A 23,601-nucleotide genomic window follows, 5' to 3' on the forward strand; every position below is an offset into this window, starting at 1 on the left:
ATTGGAAAAATCAAATACAGGTCGATTACAATAAAAATAAGATTGTAACGTTTTGTCAAAATTTTATTTCTATAGTAAATTTTTTCAAAATTTTATTTCTATAGCAAATTTTTTTCAAAATTTTATTTCTATAGTAAATTTTGTCAAAATTTTATTTCCATAGAAAATTCTGTCCAATTTTTATTCTTTGGGAAATTTTGTCAAATTTTTATTTCTATAGGAAAAATTTTATTTCTATAGAAAATTTTGTCAAATTTTTATTTCTATAGGAAAAATTTTATTTCTATAGAAAATTTTGTCAAATTTTTATTTCTATTGAAAATTTTGTCAAAATTTTATTTCCATAGAAGATTTTATTAAAATTTTTTTTTTTCTATAGAAAATTTTGACAAAATTTTACTTATTAGAAAATGTTGTCAAAAGTTTATATCAATAAAATATTTATGAAGAAGTACTTCTTTGCAAATTCTACCAATCTACAAAACAGTAAAAAAAATTTACCATGTTTTGTAGAATCCTACTAATTGTGGCAACCGGCTCAGTGCCGGCTGTAACCAATTTTGCTAAAGACACCATGTGTGTATTTCATCTCCTTTTGCAGTCGAAATTTATCAAAAAAAAACACAAAAGTGTCAACTTTATCAATCCTGCACTATACCTAAATTTGATTAAAAATACAAAAAACACTTTTTCGACAACCCAATATATAGTAGGCTCATCTCTTGGAGCAAGTAACAAATTTACTATAAATCTGGTAACAATTTCACCATTCTATATATTCACATAATTTCACATTCTATATATTCCAAAAATTGTCCAAAGTAGTCTATTACACTCAAGTCAGTAAAAATAGCAAAAAAAAAGTTTTTTCGGCAGACTGGAATTTCTAGCTTTCTTTACTGAATTTTTTTCATTTTAATTTACAGAAATAAACCAACTAATGGTTTACTTACCCCCATATTCAAAAAAAAAAACCTAAATTAAACTTTAAACCTACTTTTCCCATACGAATTCCTTTGATAAACTGCTTTTACATTATTTTGAATATGGGCATTAATATATTTGTTGTTTTGATCTCAGCTTAAAAACCATTGGGTTGACTAAACTACAAGAGTAGCTTAACCAACAGTGGAAAAGAATGTTTGTCAAATTTATTAATATTTATTGTTTTTTTTCATGAAAGATTACATTTACTCAAAACAAATCTTCAGATTACTCACACTCAGAAAGGGAGTTAATGTTTTAATTCAAAAAGACTAAAATACAATTAAAAAAAATAGAAAAACCTATAAAAGCTGAATTTTCAAATTTTGAAAAGCAACAAAAAAACAAAATCAAATGTAATAGACATAGTTTTGAAAGAAACCCATATTAAAACGAAATATTTTTGTAAAACAAAAAAAAAAAACAGAAAAAACAAAAAAAAAAAAACACTTAGGCGTACAGGCCTTTAAAAATCTGAAATCGAAGAAACCAGCTATGATTTTGAAACATTAGCATGGATTTGAATGAAAGTTACAAAAAACAAAAAAATATATATATTTGTAGAATACTAACGGTATAAAAGTTTGAGGAAATTGTATACACATGATTCCACATAGTTGCCTCTTTTTTATTTGAGTTTGGAAAATTAATTAATTAATTCTTTACAATGCTCCACATAATATGGAATAGGTGGCACGAATAGAATGTTGAAAAACTTTGGTTCTAGTATTTGTATAATCTTTCGCTGCTAAACGTCGTAGTTTCATATAAATATTTTTTGCTTAAAATTTTGATTTTTTTTTTTAATTTTATAATCCTTTTTTGTCACATATATTTTTTGCTTACTATTAATTTCTTTTTTTATATTTATAGAAGTGGATGAAAAACTTTTTTTATTTTTTCTTTTAATTTTTATTTTTAAAAATTTTATAATCCTTTTTACTCACATATATTTATTGCTTAATAATTTCTTTTTTTTTATATTTATAGAAGTGGATGAAAAGGAAAACACATAAAATCATAAAATGAATTACGTTTTTAAGCTGTAAAACCGTGATATTTGTACTAGTAATTATTTATTATTTTTTTGTTCAATCATTAAAAAATAACAAAAAAAAATGTGTAACGTATTTAGTCTTTAGGTTTAGCGTTTAAGCTTTATAATTACAAATAGTTAAGACCAATCCAACTTAAAAATTACAAAAACAAACAACTGTGCACATTTTATAATTTCTATTGTAAATTTAACTAAGAGAGAATATGATCTTTTTTAATTCAATATAAATATATCACAGAGATATTTAGTATTAAAAATACACTACTATGTAAATAAATTAACAAAAAAAAAAACGAATACCTTAGAATACAGGTGTATATGTAAAATATGAAAAGGAAAAACATTTGTGGTGGAAGACCATTATTTTATATATTTGTATTTCCCCAAAATAAAAAAAAATAACCTCCTTCAAAATACTATAGAAAATCTAAAAATTCCATCTTTATAAGACTTTGAAAAAGCTTAATTATTTCCAAAATGAAAAACTATATCTTAAACAATTTATTATTATTATTAGTTCTTTTGAAAACTAATGAGCCTTATTAATGCAAAAAAAAGCCAAAATGGTCTTATCTTACTCTAAATTAGTTTCTTAAAAACAATTTGTTATGAGGTCTTATTATCATCAATGCACTGACGTTGCCAGTAGACTAAATAATATGAACTGGTTTTCCATAATTAAAAAAAAAAAAAACTAAAAAGTTGACAATAGTGTGAAACCTCTCAAAGTTGGACGCTGTGAAAAGTTCGATATATTAGCACATTAACCTTTCATAAATTGACACCTCCGAAATATAGACAAAATGTAGCCGAAAGGGGATTTTCATTTCTGAGAGGTTTCACTGTATTATGACTTTGACAAATGGGCGAATGTTCGATTTTGCCAAATATGCCAATTTTTCTGCTGTTGTAGGTATACTTTTGTTTTTGAATATTGGAAAGTCTAATTTTGACAAATTAGTTGGCTTTAGAAGCTCAAGATCTTAGAATTCAAAATATCAAATTTGAATTTAAAGGAGTATTCATTATATTTGTTTAACCCTCTAATGCCCCAATTTTTTGCCAATTGATTAAATTTTCAATGTTAACACACAAAAGCAAGAGAACTAAGCAAGAAAAATGTATATGGTAAAATTCAGCATATGCTGCAAAGCCTCTTGAATAGTTTCAAATTAGTTTTCTTTTGCTCATTTTTCTTGTCTTAACCCTCTAATGCCCAATTCCGCCTTTAATAGGAAAGCTTTTAGTAAAACGCACTTTAAGACAACAAAAATGGGAAAAATAAAAAGAAAACTTAGTTAAAACTGTTCAAGAGGCTTTGCCGCATATACTGAATGTTACCGTATAAATTTTTCTTGTTTTTGTGTCGTTATAATTGAAAATTTAATCAGCTGGCAAAAAAATTGGGGCGTTAGAGGGTTAAGGTGTATTTCACTTTGTGACCACTATAGGGCTACATTTTGTACCCTGAAGGGGATAATTTTTTTATTGATTTGTCCCCCTTTGGCAAAACCAAGATAAATTCAAATTTTAGTGATATTAAATATCGTTTAATTGACCTTCTATAATTTTTAAAATCGATCAATCGATTTTCCATTATCTTACAAAATGGACTATTCGATCATTGAAATAGTCAACTATCGACTTTGGAAAATTTGATTTTGATCATTGAAAAGTCAACATTTTAAATATGTACGAGTCGAATTCAAACAATCTAAATATTTGAATAAACGAAATTGGGCACTTTAGCCCTATAGTAAATTTTTTTTATTGGTTTGTCCCCCTTTGACAAAAACAAGATTAATTCAAATTTTTGTGATATTAAATATCGTTCAATTGGCCTTCTATAATTTTCAAAATCGACCAATCGATTTTCCATTATCTTAAAAATGGACTATTCGATCATTGAAAAAATCAACTATAGACTATTGAAAATCGTTTTTGATCATTGAAAAGTCAACATTTTAATACGAATTCAAACAATCTAAATATTTGAATAAACGAAATTGGGCACTCTGTGGCTTCAAATTAGACAATGAAAACAAAAATAAATTAAGTAAATATCCCAAGTATTCTGTTATACTTTTCCTATATTTCATCGACTAGATGAAAAATCACTTTTTTTTTTTTAATTTATACCTCGACATTTCGAAAATTGGTATAACTGGAAAGTGTTACGATGATGATATAAAATTATATAACATAAGACCTCAATAATGAAATAAATTTAGTTTTTTAATGAATGAATGGTATTCAACTTTTAATAATATATTGGTTGAAAATAAATACAAGGTAATGCAATCAATTTTCTCAGTTCCATACGAAAGATATTAAAAAAATTATTTTAAAAATACCTTATTTTCTCGATTTCATTAATAGAATTGAATTTAAGTTAAGTTTGAATCAAATAAAACTTGTCAAAAATTGGGTCCATGTACTTTCAAAAAGAATATAATAAATTTGTATAATTCCTATTTTAATTTTTTGTTTAGTTTTAAAACAATTTTTGAATCCACAGCGAAAAGTGAATATTTGTCATTGTAGTACACAAAACAAAACAACAAATAATTCCAAATCTGCACTTTTATAGTTTTCCTCAATAAATTCCATATTGTTAAAATTCACTTGATGGAAACATAATCGTCATTAGTTATAGATCCCTCTGCTAAAAGTCTTTCCTCTGACCATATTGTAGACTGTAGAAATTACGCGCAAAATAGCTATTCCATTTTATTTTAAAATAATTTTATGAAATCTCTTAATGAATTAACTATATATACTATATATTGTTTATTTTGAAAACGATTTACTAAGTGTTCGAGGTAACAAAAAATTAATCGATATTATAAAAAAAATATTTAAAAAAAAAATTAATATAAAATTAATTTGATTTAAAGTGCCTTAGAAAAAAAATTAAATTTAAACAAAAGGGAAAACAACAACACAGAGCATGTAATGAATATTACCAATCGAAACAAATAATATAACAAAATAAATACATCTAAGACAAATGCTGATAATTTAATGGAAATGCTAAACTAACACAAATATAGACTTATAAACAACAACAACAAACCTTAAGAGAAACCTACTTCTAAACATCGTGGGATATTTCTATATATATATTTTATTTTCCTATTTATTTTGTAAAATAGTTTATATGTTCAAATCTATTTATTTTTGTTGCAAAACATTAAAACTATAAATATTAAAAAGAAAAAATACTTAAATATTCCATACAAGTTTAGGTTTTTCTCTAAAATTTTATTTTATTATTTTATTACTTAAAATAGCAAAGTCAATTCTTATGTTATGGGGATATGTACATAGAATTTACAGTAAAAAATAGCAGTTGGTATCTGCTATAATATGTTTTTTTTGTAATTATTGGTCTAGCGAACAGGAATTTTGTAAAATTTTTAAGTTTTCTTAAGCAAGAATTAAAAATAGTCTGTTGTTTATTCCAGCTTTCTCCGATTCTTTTAAAAACTGCTAAATGAGATTAGCAAATGTTTTTTGGCTGTTATGTCTTAAAAGTCATATTATATCGTTTTTATTACTTTTGTTGTTTGTTTCAACCAAACTTAAACTTGTTTTAGGTAAATCGGTTAAAAATTAGCAGACAATCATAATGAATGTTTAAGCATTAAATACCCAGTTTAGATTTGTAATTAAAAATGACCGAAACCTTGTAGTCAGAATGACACTAAAAAAATTCAGAATTCAGCAAATAAGTTTGCTGAATCAATAGTTTCCCGTTGTTGGAATAGCAAACATGTTTAAGTCCAAAAAGCAAGCATATTGCATCAAACGAGGCTGCTGTCAGCTATTTTGTAAATAGTAGATCCCTAAAATATGTTTTGGTCGATTTTCTTAACGAATATATCAATTAAAATGAAAATTATAGATATTCCCATATTTCATAACCAATACATTCAAGGTACATATCCACATCATAAGGGTTGCAAATAGTCTGAATTAAAAATTTTATGTTAAAAAATTAAATTTTCTGCTGTCTTAGTGAATCTATTCTTTTTGTTTTTTTTTTCTTTATGTTTTAAAATTCATTATACAAATCTTGATGTCAAAGTCTTCTCTTTGGTAAAAAAAAATTATATTATAATTTACGTATAAAATGTATTTCGTTAAGTATGCAATATTGATAGAGGACACAAATTTAGTTTCCTCACCTTATGAAATATGTATAGTCATTTTTTAGTTAGTTCAATAATTGCTATTTAGTTCATTTTTTTTCTTTATTCTTTCCTTAAAGTATTTTGTATTTTATAATTAGCCCAACTTTATAAGCCATTGTATTTTCTTTCAATAGATATAATCAAAGAAAGATAAAAAATATCTTCTATTCCTATTAATTTAATACAAAATCAGAATCTAAAAAGCAAGAAAAAAAATACCAGCAAATATAAAGATTATTGTAAATGCAAACAAAATACGATTAAATATAAAATGAAATGAAAAAAATATTTTTCTTTAATTTTGATAGATGAACGAAATGAATGATAGATTAAAAGAAATTCATAACAATTAAAAACAAAATCAGAATCCCTTGCAAATCCAAAATAAAATAGAATCTAATAAACTGTAATCACTGTATATAGATAACCTAAAAGAACATCCAAGGAAAAATAATTTAAAAAAAGAAGAATACTGAAATTTTAAATCAACATAGAATACAGCGAATATTATTGAAAAGTAAAGGGAATTTCTGAGAAAACAATTTAATAAAATAAAGCAACTTGTGAACCATAAATAAATTACAATTGTTTCATTTCTCCAGTAGTTCAGCAGAGGGAGACCAATGGCGGTCGAGGGCTATTTTGAAGCGATTTGGAGATTTAGTACAAAGTTTGTATTCAGTTTTATCTTACGTTTTTAGGTTTTAAGGAATAATTTCCATCTTGCATTCAACGCAAGCTTTGCAGTGTTAATTCTTTGGAAAGAAAATGACTGCTGACATAGAAAAACAAGTAAGAAAGTCTAAAGTCGGGCGGGGCCGACTATATTATACCCTGCACCACTTTGTAAATCTAAATTTTCGATACCATATCACATCCGCCAAATGTGTTGGGGGCTATATATAAAGGTTTGTCCCAATTACATACATTTAAATATCACTCGATCTGAACAGACTTCTACTAAATCTATAGACTCAAAATTTAAGTCGGCTAATGCACTAGGGTGGAACACAATGTTAGTAAAAAAATATGGGCAACATTTAAATCTGAAGCAATTTAAAGGAAACTTCAAAAAATTTTATTTATGATTTATCGCTCGATATATATGTATTAGAAGTTTAGGAAAATTAGAGTCATTTTTACAACTTTTCGACTAAGCAGTGGCGATTTTACAAGGAAAATGTTGGTATTTTGACCATTTTTGTCGAAATCAGAAAAACATATATATGGGAGCTATATCTAAATCTGAACCGATTTCAACGAAATTTGGCACGCATAGCAACAATGCTACTTCTACTGCCTGTGTAAAATTTCAACTAAATCGGAGTTAAAAATTGGCCTCTGTGGTCATATGAGTGTAAATCGAGCGAAAGCTATATATGGGAGATATATCTAAATCTGAACCGATTTCAACCAAATTTGGCACGCATAGCTACAATGCTAATTCTACTCCCTGTGCAAAATTTCAACTAAATCGGAGCAAAAAATTGGCCTCTGTGGCCATATAAGTGTAAATCGGCCGAAAGCTATATATTGGAGCTATATCTAAATCTGAACCGATTTCAACCAAATTTGGCACACATAGCTACAATGCTAATTCTACTCCCTGTGCAAAATTTCAACTAAATCGTAGTTACAAATTGGCTTCTGTGGTCATATGAGTGTAAATCGGCCGAAAGATATATATGGGAGCTATGTCTAAATCTGAACCGATTTCAACCAAATTTAGCACGCATAGCTACAATGCTAATTCTACTCCCTGTGCAAAATTTCAACCAAATTGGGCTAAAACTATGGTTTCTGGGACCGTATTAGTCCATATCGGGCGAAAGATATATATGGGAGCTATATCTAAATCTGAACCGATTTTAATAAAATTTGGCACACTTAACTATAGTACTAATTGTTCTTCTTGTGCAAAATTTTAAGCAAATTAGGGTAAAACTCTGGCTTCTGGGGCCATATAAGTCCATATCGGGCGAAATATATATATGGGAGCTATATCTAAATCTGAACCGATTTCTTCCAAAATCAATAGGGATCTATTCTGAACCAAAACACATACTTGTGCCAAATTTGAAGTCGATTGGACTAAAACTGCGACCTAGACTTTGATTACAAAAATGTGTTCACGGACAGACGGACAGACGGACATGGCTATATCGACTCAGGAGCCCACCCTAAGCATTTTTGCCAAAGACACCATGTGTCTATCTCGTCTCCTTCTGGGTGTTGCAAACATATGCACTAACTTATAATACCCTGTTCCACAGTGTGGCGCAGGGTATAAATATTGCTGTTTATAACAAACACTGACTGTTGTTTGTGAAAGAACAAAAAACTTCTGTTTTAACTGTAAATTGATAAATATTCAGATTTTTTGTTATGTACTATAGATATTCATAAAATATTGTTTTAATTGTGTTACGATAGCTCCCAAGTTGAAATTTTTATTTGTTTCAGCTAAACTAAAACATGTTTTAATGTAATCGAGCTAAAAAAAATAGCAGACAATGTTTGCCATTTCAGCAAACAGTGTCTGCTTCCCCTTTTCAAGCAGTCATTTTGCTGTTTTAGAAGAATTTTCTGCTGTCCCTACCAGGGCTTTGGAGTCTGAAGATTTTGCTGGTCTAAACTAAATTTTTTAAAACACTTCACATGTCGAATATTGGCAGACAATTTTTTCAAAAATTTATTTCTATAGAAAATTTTGTCAAAATGTTATTTCCATTAAAAATTTAGTCAAAATTTTATTTCTATAGAAAACTTTGCAAAATTGTATGTACTATATAAAAGTTATTTCAAAATTTTATTTCTATTGATAATTTATTTCTATAGAAAATTTTGTCAAAATTTTATTTCTATAAAAAATTTTGTCGAAATTTTATTTCTATAGAAAATTTTGTCAAAATTCTATATCAATACAAAATTTTATTTTTTTTTTTAGAAAATTTTGTAAAAATTTTATTTCTATAGAAAATTTTGTCAAAATTTTGTTTCTATAGAAAATTTTGTCAAAATTATATTTCTATAGAAAATTTTATAAAAATATTATTTCTATGGATAATTTTGTAAAAATTCTATTTCTATGGATAATTTGTTAAAGTTTTATTTCTATAGAAAATTCTGTTAAAATTTTATTTCTAAGAAAATTTTGTCAAAATTTATTTCTATAGAAAATTTTGTCAAAATGTTAATTCTATATAAATTTTATTTCTATTGATAATTTATCAAAAATTTATTTCTATAGAAAATTTGGTCAAAATTTTATTTCTATAGATAATTTTGTTAAAATTTTATTTCTATAGAAAATTTTGTGAAAATGTTATTTCTATAGAAAATTTGGTCATAATTTTATATCTATATTATTTATAAATTTATTATATATAAATTTTTGTTAAAAATGTATTTCGATAGAAAAGCTTGTCAAAATTTTATTTCTATAAAAAATTATTTCAAAATTTTATTTCTGTAGAAAATTTCATCTCTATTGATAATTTATCAAAATTTTATTTCCATAGAAAATTTTGTCCAAAATTTTATTTCTATAAAAAAATTTTGTCCAAATTTTATTTCTATAAAAAAATTTTGTCAAAATTTTATTTCTATAAAAAAATTTTGTCGAAATTTTATTTCTGTAGGAAATTTTGTCAAAATTTTATTTCTATAGAAAATTTTGTCAAAATCTTATTTCTATAGATTAATTTGTTAAAATTTTATTTCTATAGATTAATTTGTTAAAATTTTATTTCTATATAACATTTTGTCGAAATTATATTTCTATAGAAAATTTTGTCAAGATTTTATATCTATACAAAATTTTATTTTTTTGTTTTAGAAAATTTTGTCAAAATTTTGTTTCTATAGAAAATTTTGTCAAAATTTTATTTCTATAGAAAATTTTGTCAAAATTTATATTTCTATAGGAAATTTTGTCAAAATTTTATTTCTATAGAAAATTTTGTCAAAATTATATTTCTATAGAAAATTTTGTCAAAATTTTATTTCTATAGATAATTTTGTTAAAATTTTATTTCTATAGAAAATTTTGTCAAAATTTTATTTCTATAGAAATTTTTTTCAAAATTTTATTTCTATAGAAAATTTTGTCAAAATTTTATTTCTATAGAAAATTTTGCAAAATTTTGTGTACTATATAAAAATTATTTCAAAATTTTATTTCTATTGATAATTTATCAAAAATTTATTTCCATAGAAAATTTTGTCAAAATTTTATTTCTATAAAAAATTTTGTCAATATTTTATTTCTATAAAAAAATTTTGTCGAAATTTTATTTCTATAGATATTTTGGTCAAAATTTTATTTCTGTTGATAATTTATCAAAATTTAATTTCCATAGAAAATTTTGTCCAAATTTTATTTCTATAAAAAAATTTTGTCAAAATTTTATTTCTATAAAAAAATTTATTTCTATAGAAAATTTTGTCAAAATATTAATTCTATATAAATTTTATTTCCATCGATAATTTATCGAAAATTTATTTCTATAGAACATTTTGTCAAAATTTTATTTCTATAGAAAATTTTGTCGAAATTTTTTTTCTATAGAAAATTTTGTCAAAATTTTATATCTATACAACATTTTATTTTTTTTTTAGAAAATTTTGTCAAAATTTTGTTTCTATAGAAAATGTTGTCAACATTAAATTTCTATAGAAAATTTTGTCAAAATTTTATTTTTATAGATAATTTTGTTAAAATTTTATTTCCATAGAAAATTTTGTTAAAATTTTATTTCTATAGAAAATTTTGTCGAAATTTTATTTCTATAGAAAATTTTGTCAAAATTTTATATCTATACAACATTTTATTTTTTTTTTTTAAGAAAATTTTGTCAAAATTTTGTTTCTATAGAAAATGTTGCAACATTAAATTTCTATAGAAAATTTTGTCAAAATTTTATTTTTATAGATAATTTTGTTAAAATTTTATTTCCATAGAAAATTTTGTTAAAATTTTATTTCTATAGAAAATTTTGTCAAAATTTTATTTCTATAGAAAATTTTGTCAAAATTATATTTCTATAGAAAATTTTGTCAAAATTATATTTCTATAGGAAATTTTGTCAAAATTTTATTTCTATAGAACATTTTGTCAAAATTATATTTCTATAGAAAATTTTGTCAAAATTTTATTTCGATAGATAATTTTGTTAAAATTTTATTTCCATAGATAATTTTGTTAAAATTTTATTTCCATAGAAAATTTTGTCAACATTTTATTTCTGTAGAAAATTTTGTCAAAATGTTATTTCTATAGAAAATTTTGTCAAAATTTAATTTCTATAGAAAATTTTGTCAAAATTTTATTTCTATAGAAATTTTTGTTAAAAATGTATTTCTATAGAAAATCTTGTCAAAATTTCATTTCTATAAAAAATTATTTCAAAATTTTATTTCTATAGAAAATTTTGCAAAATTTTATGTACTATATAAAAATTATTTCAAAATTTTATTTCTATTGATAGTTTATCAAAAATTTATTTCTATAGAAAATTTTGTCGAAATAGGGCTTTGCCCAAATAAATTTGACAAACATTCTTTTCCTCAGTTGGTTAAGCTACACTTGTAGTTGTCAATGTATGGTTTTAAACTGCAATAAAAAACAACAACAATGCTTAAAGAACAAAACCAACAATAACAAAACAAAACGAATGAAATTTTATTTCCATAGAAAATTTTGGCCAAATTTTATTTCTATAAAAAAATTTTGTCCAAATTTTATTTCTATAAAAAAAATTTTGTCCAAATTTTATTTCTATAAAAAAATTTTGTCAAAATTTTATTTCTATAAAAAAATTTTGTCAAAATTTTATTTCTATAAAAAAATTTTGTCGAAATTTTATTTCTATAGATATTTTGGTCAAAATTTTATTTCTATAGATATTTTGGTCAAAATTTTATTTCTAAGAAAATTTTGTCAAAATTTTATTTCTATAGAAAATTGTGTTTCTTACTGCTAAGACGAAAACTTATAAAAATGACTCAATTTTCCCTATACATATTTTTATTTTACTTCAATATTTCGCAATTTCCTTGAATTGCTCCTTCAGGAAGTATTGAGATCTGTTACGATAACTAAACCCTTATTCTTATTAGAGTCGGCGAAACATCACTGCTCCCGTCTGGATTCTTTATTGCACTCTCAAACTCGAAAAAAAGAACAGAAAAACGTTTAGTCGAAAATAAAGATCGAAAAAACAACAAAAACATAAAATTTTCCTATACCTCTAATACATATCTATCGACTGATTAATAATAAATGCAATTTTGCGAAATTGCCTAAAAAATATTATACAAATCGGGTCAGTTTTAAATCTTGGTTAATGGGAACATAAACCTTTATTTAAAGCACTCAATAAATTTGACGGATTTGAAATTTTATCGAAATGTATATCTAAATACAAAGTTGTGCAGACAATATTATAGTCGGTCCCGCCCGACTTCAGACTTTTCTTATTTGTTTTTTACTAAAATTGTATTTCGTCCCATAACGTAAGATTTAAAATTTAAGTACATAGATTTTGTAGAAGTGTATTCCATTTTCGGTACACCCCACTATAGAAATACAAATAAGCGGTATTAAAATGAGATTTAGATATATTATTTGAGAACCGTAAAACATTTCCTAATATTTCGAAGCATACATCGATACATTTTCAGATTTACTCTATTTTAAATTGGACAATATGTTCAACAAGTGGGAAATTTAAATCAATTTGACTGGCAATCAAAGTTTCAATATGCCGACTGACATTTTTGTTTTTGTAATACTAAATCTACCTTACTAAATATGCCCATTTTTTATTTTATTAAAAAAAAATTAACTGAGATTTTGAGTGTTGAATATGTATTTTTTGTTACAATTTACAGCCAGTACCATTTCACAATGTCAAAATAAAAACTAAATGAATATTATTATTAATATATTTGATTTTTATTATTATAAAATCTTCATTGTTTGTTAACATATTGGTAGTTTAATTTGAGTTCGTCGTGTACTTAAAAATATCAGCAACCAATTGGGGATGGGAACGATTGAGATCTTTCCATTTCTCTGACGTTACAATTATTGATATATTTTTAACAATGAAATCAATGATCTTGACCCTTTCCTCTGGTAATGTAGCAGGATGGATTGTTTTAAGAGTATCGATAGCATTGTCGACATTCAATTGATTATCCGTGGTTTCCTTCATTTCTTCGATAGTTTCATGTTCAGATGGTTTTTGTGTTGATTGATCCTTTTTCAGATTAGCAAAAGTAAGGACCAATTTTTCTATATCCTTTCGAGTATCATTTTGTAATAGCTCATTGTTGCAAGCATTTTGTAATTTTTCTCGATACTCTTTAACAAATGTTTGTATATATTTGCCAATTTCTTCAAAATGATTAAGAATATTCGATAAATCTTCGGGAACCTTGTTTGCACCACGTAATGGTTCTGATGGTGAGAGGAGATATGTCTCCTTGACATCATTTGGCAAATCGAGTGGAGCAATTTCTTTATACTCGGAATCTATTTTAATATACTCTATTATTTTCATGGGCTTCACATAATCACATCCATTATCATCTGGAATACTAGTTGTCATACGTATTTGAAAAACCAGACGAAGTTTATCAATAAACCCCGTGGTGAGTAAGATATCGTCATTTAACTTATATACTGTTGTATCATCTTTAAAACTGGTCATTATCTTACCACATTGTTCTTCTATGACACAAAATCCATTATTTTCTTTAGTTTCTATGAAGCATTTCCAGCGATACTCCTCAATGGGACCATGGTTTGTAGGTTCTCCTCTGAATTGAAGAACCAACCCACCATGGGTTTCATCCAATAGAGCTTGAAATTTTCGATGTGTATAGCCTTCTACGGCGAAGAGAGGAGACATTTTAGCACAATTTGCCAAAGTGCAAAGCTTAACTTCCCATGTATGCTTAAAGGTAATAGATCTTTTTGCAGCTGGATGCCAGGGTTTGAAGTTGAAATGTGGTGCAGACATTTTTCGCTGGTGATGACGTGAAACTATTTCCGACCTGGTGATAATCTAAACAATTTTCTTGCAAATAGTATTTGGTGTTTCGTTGGTGAGTGCTTTAAAGGTACTAGTTCGACATTGGACATCCCATGATCTTATTTGCAATTATGAAAATATACGAAATAGAAATTCGATATACCTGTATTTAAAAATGGTCATTTTCTTCTCTGCCTGTCAGAATCTTTGATAGTAGATGCAATAGAATTTTGTTTTGTTCAGGTAGCACAAGAAGTGAAATTGTATAGTGTGTCCAATTAGGATATACGACATTTATTACGATTAGTTTATGGATTTCCCCGTACTTTTTTGCCTGAATAACAAAAATTAATTTAAATAAACATTCTTTCGCGAGATCTTGAGATTCAAGACTTTAGTGTTGGGAAAGTAACGAGGAATGTATTACAAGTACAAGTAACTAACTAATTTTGTGAGTACTCGTTACTATAGTAAATGAGTACTCAATATCTTCAACAGGGTTGCCATTTTAGTCTGATCGGAGTGTAGTTCAATTGTAGTTCACTTTGGGTTGAGTGAATTACACGAATTTATTCTGATAATTGGTTGATAGTTTTACTGCAAGTAGAGGATGCGGATGAGGAATGTGATAATTCCAAAACAGCTGTACATCCAACCATCTTGCAGTCTATAGGGCTTTGCCCAAATAAATTTGACAAGCATACTTTTCCTCTGTTGGTTAAGCTACACTTGTAGTTTAGTCAATGCATGGTTTTAAGCTGAGATCAAAGTAGTTGGACAATCAAGTAGTGGAGCAACTCTAGTTTAGCTATACCTCGTAAAAAAAAAAATTTTTTTTTGGGTCGATAGAGAATTAAATTTGACATCGAAATAAAAAGTAACCGGTTGGCGGTCGCAACCGGTTAACCGGTTATTCGAGCCTAAAGTGTAAGCAAATAATCGTTAATAAACCCGGTTTTAGTGAACCGATTACTTTAAAATATACATCACTAGAAAGCTAAAGGTACGACCTTTCAAATGAGGTACAACTTGAGTTTATCCGGTTATCAGTTTAGGTTTTAGATAAAAAATACGTGTTTTTGAACCTGTTTTTTTGACAAAACCGGCTTTTAATCCAAAAACGCTCGATGTAAAGGTACAATATTACTAATTGCATTGTGTAGCTAACACTTCTACCTATCCGCCAAAGTCATTTGCAAGCGGATATCTCCGTTAGAACCGGATATATTTGATCTGAAATTTAATTGTAACCGTAAAATTTGAATTTATCGTTAATAAAACCGGTTTTAGTGAACCGATTACTTTAAAATGTACATCACTAGAAAGCTAAAAGTACGACCTTTCAAATGAGGTACAGTTTAGGTTTTAGATGAAAAAATACGTGTTTTTGAACCGGTTTTTTGACAAAACCGGCTTTTAATCCAAAAACGCTCGATGTAAAGGTTCAAAATTACTAATTTCATTGTGTAGCTAACACTTCTACCCTCCGTCAAAGTCGTTTGCAAGCCGATATCTCCGTTAGAACCGGATATATTTGATCTGGAATTTAATTGTAACCGTAAAATTTGAATTTATTTAATAAAACCGGTTTTAGTGAACCGATTACTTTAAAATGTACATCACTAGAAAGCTAAAGGTACGACCTTTCAAATGAGGTACAACTCGAGTTTATCCGGTTATCAGTTTAGGTTTTAGATGAAAAAATACGTGTTTCTGAACCGGTTTTTGGATTAAAAACCGGCTTTTAATCCAAAAACGCTCGATGTAAAGGTTCAAATCGCACGATTTTTTTGAAAAAAATTTTCATTTTGTCTTTTCAAACCGGATATGGATAGGATGTTGGTAATATGTCTAATTGTAGGAATAAGAAAGCGCCGCAAGCAAAAATTTTTTCAAAAAAATCTCGCGATTTTTTTGAAAAAATTTTTTTATTTTTCAAACCGTATATGGATGGGATCCGGGTAATATGTCTAATTAAAGGAATGAGAAAGCGCCGCAGGCAAAAAATTTTTTATTTTTCAACCCGTATATGAATATATAATAGTTAATATCACCGGTTATAGTAAAGATAGCAGCTTGACTTTGACCTTGACGGAAAGGTAGAAGTGTTAGCTACACAATGCAATCCGTTATTTAGTACTTTTATATGGAGCAGTTTTTGAGATATAAGCTTATTTATAAAAAACCGGTTCCGAAAAATACAAGTTTTTACCCGTACAGCTGGAACGGATGAAGCTGATATTCATACATCATTCTAAAGGTCTCTTCAAAACCTTTCTAGTGATGTACTTTCGAAAGTAATCGGATCTTTAGAACCGGATATATTAAGGATTTTTAACTTACACTTTAGAACCGAATAACCGGTTACGACCGCCAAGAAAAAAAGTTGTTGTTGTAATCAACTCAAAGAGTACTACCATCTGTAAAGTTTTGAAAAAAATCTGAGAGGTATAGCTAAACTAGAGTTTAGCCCAAGTAGTTGGACAATATTCTATATTTCTTGTGAATTTTAAGTGTGGTTTGTCAAGGAAATACCTCTAGATTTAAAATTTCAGGCAAATTGGATAAAAACTACGATTTCTATAAGCCCAAGACCCCAAATCAAAACCTGGACCGATATAGCCCATCTTCGAACTTGACCTGCCTGCAGACAAAAGACGAGTTTGTGCAAATTTTCAGCACGATTGCTTCATTATTGAAGACTGTAGCGTGATTACAACAGACAGACAGCCAGACAGACGGACATCGTTATATCGTCTGGAAACTTTTTCTTGTCGATAAGCCACTCATTTTTCATCGGCCATCTTCTTATGTTAATGTTTGTAAGAATGTAGCATCCCAAGATTTTAGTTTTCTGCAAAAAGATTTAAATTTAGTGACTTCACTAAAATGTTGATTTAATTATACCCTGCGCCACACTGTGGAACAGGGTATTATAAGTTAGTGCATATGTTTGCAACACCCAGAAGGAGACGAGATAGACACATGGTGTCTTTGGCAAAAATGCTCAGGGTGGGCTCCTGAGTCGTCTGTCCGTGAATACATTTTGTAATCAAAGTCTAGGTCGCAGTTTTAGTCCAATCGACTTCGAATTTGGCACAAGTATGTGTTTTGGCTCAGAATAGAACCCTATTGATTTTGGAAGAAATCGGCCCAGATTTAGATATAGCTCCCATATATATCTTTCGCCCGATATGGACTAATACAGTCCCAGAAGCCAGAGTTTTACCCCAATTTGGTTGAAATTTTGCACAGGGAGTAGAACTAGCATTGTAGCTATGCGTGCCAAATTTTGTTGAAATCGGTTCAGATTTAGATATAGCTCCCATATATTGCTTTCGCCCGATTTATACTCATATGGCCACAGAGGCTAATTTTTTGCTCCGATTTAATTGAAAATTTGCGTGCCAAATTTGGTTGAAATCGGTTCAGATTTAGATATAGCTCCAATATATAGCTTTCGCCCGATTTACACTCATATGACCACAGAGGCCAATTTTTAACTCCGATTTAGTTGACATTTTGCACAGGGAGTAGAATTAGCATTGTAGCTATGGGTGTCAAGTTTGGTTGAAATCGGTTCAGATTTAGATATATCTCCCATATATAGCTTTCGCCCGATTTACACTCATATGACCACAGAGGCTAATTTTTAACTCCGATTTAGTTGAAATTTTGCACAAGGAGTAGAATTACCATTGTAGCTATGTGTGCCAAATTTGGTTGAAATCGGTTCAGATTTAGATATATCTCCCATATATAGCTTTCGCCCGATTTACACTCATATGACCACAGAGGCCAATTTTTAACTCAGATTTAGTTGAAATTTAGCACAGGGAGTAGAATTAGCATTGTAGCTATGCGTGCCAAATTTGGTTGAAATCGGTTCAGATTTAGATATAGCTCCCATATATATGTTTTTCTGATTTCGACAAAAATGGTCAAAATACCAACATTTTCCTTGTAAAATCGCCACAGCTTAGTCGAAAAGTTGTAAAAATGATTCTAATTTTCCTAAACTTCTAATACATATATATTGAGCGATAAATCATAAATAAACTTTTGCGTAGTTTCCTTAAAATTGCTTCAGATTTAAATGTTTCCCATATTTATACCCTGCTCCACACTGTGGAACAGGGTATTATAAGTTAGTGCATATGTTTGCAACACCCAGAAGGAGACGAGATAGACACATGGTGTCTTTGGCAAAAATGCTCAGGGTGGGCTCGTGAGTCGATATAGCGATGTCCGTCTGTCCGTGAACACATTTTTGTAATTAAAGTCTAGGTCGCAGTTTTAGTCCAATCGACTTCAAATTTGGCACAAGTATGTGTTTTGGCTCAGAATAGATCCCTATTGATTTTGGAAGAAATCTGTTCAGATTTAGATATAGCTCCCATATATATATTTCGCCCGATATGGACTTATATGGCCCCAGAAGCCAGAGTTTTATCCCGATTAGCTTGAAATTTTGCACAAGGAGTACAATTAGTACTATAGTAAAGTGTGCCAAATTTTATTGAAATCGGTTCAGATTTAGATATAGCTCCCACATATATCTTTCGCCCGATGTGGACTAATACGGTCCCAGAAGCCAGAGTTTTACCCCAATTTGGTTGAAATTTTGCACAGGGAGTAGAACTAGCATTGTAGCTATGCGTGCCAAATTTTGTTGAAATCGGTTCAGATTTAGATATAGCTCCCATATATTGCTTTCGCCCGATTTATACTCATATGGCCACAGAGGCTAATTTTTTGCTCCGATTTAGTTGAAATTTTGCACAGGGAGTAGAATTAGCATTGTAGCTATGCGTGCTAAATTTGGTTGAAATCAGTTCAGATTTAGATATAGCTCCAATATATAGCTTTCGGCCGATTTACACTCATATGACCACAGAGGCCAATTTTTTGGTTCGATTTAGTTGAAATTTTGCACAGGGAGTAGAATTAGCATTGTAGCTATGCGTGCCAAATTTGGTTGAAATCGGTTCAGATTTAGATAAAGCTCCCTGTACAATTCTGGATGTGCTCCTTGAATAGTGGACTGTTAATCGATTGTGGTTTCAGAGTCTCCAGGAATTGTAAAATACCAAAAAGAAAAAATATAAAGAAAACGCAAGATGTCAGGTTTTGTCTGGAACTTTATTGGGATGACAGCTTACCAAGCGGGATGACGATGCACAAGTGAATTATAAAAAAATACCATTATACATATCAAGTGTACAAATTCGTTAATTCAGCAATTCATTTTAATGGTAGAGAAGGACGAATATCGCTAAGATTAAATTTGAGTGAAAGCTTTCACTGAAGAGAGAAGCAAGGAGTTGCCACTTTCTCTATGCTAGGTAATTCACAATTTGTATTTGATACTTCAGTTATTTCAATTCAATATTTTCAATTTCTTTATGATTCTAATTCAAATATAAAATTAATTCAGTAAATACAATTCAATTATACATATTCATTATATAGTATTGGAAATGACGTAAAGATGGTTGAACAGGGTTCAACACTCCCATATATAGCTTTCGCCCGATTTACACTCATATGACCACAGAGGCCAATTTTTAACTCCGATTTAGTTGAAATTTTGCACAGGGAGTAAACTTAGCATTGTAGCTATGCGTGCCAAATTTGGTTAAAATCGGTTCAGATTTAGATATATCTCACATATATAGCTTTCGCCCGATTTACACTCATATGACCACAGAGACCAATTTTTAACTCCGATGTAGTTGAAATTTTGCACAGGGAGTAGAATTAGCATTGTTGCTATGCGTGCCAAATTTGGTTGAAATCGGTTCAGATTTAGATATAGCTCCCATGTATAGCTTTCGCCCGATTTACACTCATATGACCACAGAGGCCAATTTTTAACTCCGATTTAGTTGAAATTTGTTTTTCTGATTTCGACAAAAATGGTCAAAATACCAACATTTTCCTTGTAAAATCGCCACTGCTTAGTCGAAAAGTTGTAAAAATGACTCTTATTCGTCTATTCGTCTATAGATTTTGTAGAAGTCTATCAAATTCTGTGGAGATCAAGTGATATTTAAATGTATGTATTTGGGACAAACATTTATATATAGCCCCCAGCACATTTGACGGATGTGATATGGTATCGAAAATTTAGATCTACAAAGTGGTGCAGGGTATAATATAGTCGGCCCCGCCCGACTATAGACTTTCCGTACTTGTTTTTTGCTAACATTGTGTTCCACCTTAGTGCATTAGCCGACTTAAATTTTGAGTCTATAGATTTTGTATAAATCTATCAAATTCTGTCCAGATCGAGTGATATTTAAATGTATGTATGTTAGTTGGGACAAACATTTATATATAGCCCCCAACATATTTGACGGATGTGATATGGTATCGAAAATTTAGATCTACAAAATGGTGCAGGGTATAATATAGTCTGCCCCGACCGACTTTAGACTTTCCTTACTTGTTTTTCATATTGACTTACCAATTATTATAAACTATTTGAAGCAGTTTCAGTTAATTGTCCAACATTTTTTAATCGGCCAGCTTTTTAATGTTTTCAAGAACGTAGAATCCATAAATTTAGGCATTTTCGGCAAAGAAATATACATTTAGTGACTTCCTTAAAACTGTATTTCTTTTTTTATTCCACTTACCTATTATTAAAATTTTTTGGAGTAAATTCAGTGTTTTGTCAAAGTTTTCTCATATTATCTTCAACAACTTTTCAAAGATTTCGTCAACATTTTGGCAAATTGGAAGTAATTCGCAAACAATTTGAAGATGTATTGAAGATGAGCTGTTGAATTTATGTTGAATTTATGTCAACATTTATGTTGAAAATAACATTTACCCTCAAACTGCATTTGAAAAACGCTCATCCTGTGTTTATTGGGTAGACACCAATTCGATGTACCATTATATGAAATTTGTAATGAAAGTTAGAAGTTCAATAGAAAATAGTTATATGTGCATTTCTATTTATTTGTATAGAAATAAAATTTTGACAAAATTTTCTATGGACACAATTTGTTAACAAATTTTCTATGAGAATAAAATTTTGACAAAATTTCCTACAGAAATAAATTGTTGACAAAATTTTCTATAGAAATAAAATTTTCCAAAAATTTTCTATAGAAATAAAATTTTCCAAAAATTTTCTATAGAAATAAAATTTTGACAAAATTTTCTATAGAAATAAAAAGTTGGAGAGGAATGTTTCGCAAAATCTACCGAATTCTACCAACTGCTGAAAACGTTGCCACATGCCGCACTGCACTCGTAACAAGGGAGTTATAGAGAGGTGAGTTCAGTGAACACTTTTTTTCACATTCGAGGCGGTAAATTGGATCGTGCAATTTAAAGCCGTTAAAGCTAACGTCTATGTGGCAGTCCGTTGTTTCAGGCTAACTTGCACAATTCAGTCCATTGTGAGTGAAGTCCTCAGTGGTGAACTACTCATCACTTAGTACTGCCCGATTCCATGTTTAGCTCAATGACAAGAAACATTGAAAAATGCAGAAATATCACCAGCATTACAGAAACGGGATAAACCACCGCTAAGAATCTGGTGTTCGGTCGAATCTGGGATTGAACCCAGGACGCTATGTATGCGGGCATGACAAACATTGCTCCATTGTAACTCCCAAGGATAGATCGAGGATTTTCTCAGTTTATCAACTTTATTGTACGCTAGTGATGGTTTTGTGTGTTTTTATTACGTTTAAATTAAAAGTGAGTCAGTAACAAGTTCTATTTCCAAAAATTATTTCATATATTTTTAGGAATTCAAATCACGTACCTTTCTTTGCCTGGTATTTGATGTCGTTGCGATTTTATATAAAGTTAGGTGTGCTTATGCCCATTCTTCTTAAAATGAAAACCTGTTATTATCCAAAAGATGCTAAAAAGCGCCTTTTAATCTTAGATATGTCTTTAAAGGCTTGTTGCTAATGCGGTTTTGTGATAACGGCTTGTTTATTTAATTTAAACCTTGACATTTTACTATACACAAAAAATGTCCAAATCTCATATTTTGTCAAGTGAATTGTTATAATGGGTTCGTATATAAATCTAAGTAAAAAGTACCGGTTAAATCATACAAATTGAATATGATGAGTTATTCATAATCATTCATGAGTTCATGAGTTAAGATTGAAAAAAAAGTCGTATTCTGAATACTGCCAGTATAGTGTATATCCTCTAGTATAGTGTATTTCAACGTAATGCAGTTACGTTGAAAATCCTAAAAAAATTAAGAACTAGGCAAACAAATTTTAGAAACTAGGAGATTTTTGTTTGTGTGTCCATCAGAGTTCAACTAAAAAAAAATCGGAAAGTCGAATGTTAACTGGATCAAAGTGTCGAAAGACGCGAAGTCAAAATCTTTCTATTCATCGGCTGCATTATTTCGCCAGAGTGGTCAAAAGCACCACCCGTAGGTAGAATTCTTTAGATTTAAATTTCGTGCAGTTTATAACCGAAGTGATCTCTCTAAATGCGTGGATCATGTTGCAATTCATTAAGCCAATTTTTGATTGGCTACCATCGAAGGAGATTTGACTTGATGCCTTGTTACAGTTATTTGGCAATGGGAATATGAATTGCTGTGGTCCATCTAATAATATAATCTACCTTTGGCTTTGTGTTGGCAGCACGGCTGCCGCAGTTGGTAGAATTCTAAAAAACATGGTAGATTTTTACTGTTTGGTAGATTGGTAGAATTATTGATGTTTTGGTAGATTTTGCAAAATTTTCCATAGAATTTAAATATTAAAAAAATTTTCTGTAGAAATAAAATTTTGCCAAAATTTTCTATAGAATTTAAATATTAAAAAAATTTTCTGTAGAAATAAAATTTTGCCAAAATTTTCTATAGAAATAAAATTTTGACAAAGTTTCTGTAGAAATTAAATCTTGACAAAATTTTCTGTATAAATAAAATATTAACAAAATTTTCTACCGAAATTAAATTTTGATAAAAAATTTTATAAAAATAAAATTTTCTATAGAATTAAAACTTTGACAAAATTTTCTATAGAAATAAAATTTTCTATAGAATTACAATTTTGTCAAAATTTTCTATAGAAATAAAATTTTGACAAAATCTTTTATAGAAATAAAATTTTGGAAAAATTTTCTATTGAAATAAAATTTAAAAAAAAAATCTGTTGAAATAAAATCTTGACAAAATTTTCTGTTGAAGTGAAATTTTGACAACATTTTCTATAGAAAAAAAAATTGAAAATTTTTTTTATAGAAATAAAATTTGGACAAAATTTTCTACACAAAAAAATCGACAAATTTTTCTATAGAAAAAAATGTCGCCAAATTTTCT

At 28.3% G+C, this 23,601-nt stretch overlaps 2 protein-coding genes across 6 annotated transcripts in view; one reads left to right on the top strand and one right to left on the bottom strand.

Annotated features, from left to right (window-relative positions):
• Positions 1-6,816, top strand: part of LOC142223555 (beta-1,4-glucuronyltransferase 1) — a 313,449-nt gene extending 306,633 nt beyond the window's left edge. For 4 of the 5 annotated variants that reach the window (XM_075293434.1, XM_075293436.1, XM_075293435.1 and 1 more), the window contains one exon: positions 1,975-6,816. The gene's annotated coding sequence lies outside the window, so the exon portion shown is untranslated. Of the gene's footprint in view, positions 1-1,857; positions 1,872-1,974 lie in introns of those variants that run through there. The other variant, XM_075293438.1, reaches the window with a different exon arrangement.
• Positions 6,817-13,173: 6,357 nt separating this feature from the next.
• Positions 13,174-14,704, bottom strand: LOC142223556 (uncharacterized). Its single transcript, XM_075293439.1, has 2 exons — positions 14,443-14,704; positions 13,174-14,370 (listed from the first exon to the last, which is right to left on the bottom strand). The coding sequence occupies exon 2, from the start codon at positions 14,265-14,267 to the stop codon at positions 13,239-13,241; it is 1,029 nt and encodes a 342-aa protein (XP_075149554.1). The 5' UTR covers positions 14,268-14,370; positions 14,443-14,704; the 3' UTR covers positions 13,174-13,238.
• Positions 14,705-23,601: the final 8,897 nt, after the last annotated feature.

This window comes from Haematobia irritans, chromosome 2 (assembly GCF_050003625.1).
Source record: "Haematobia irritans isolate KBUSLIRL chromosome 2, ASM5000362v1, whole genome shotgun sequence".
Taxonomy (NCBI): Eukaryota; Metazoa; Arthropoda; class Insecta; order Diptera; family Muscidae; genus Haematobia; species Haematobia irritans.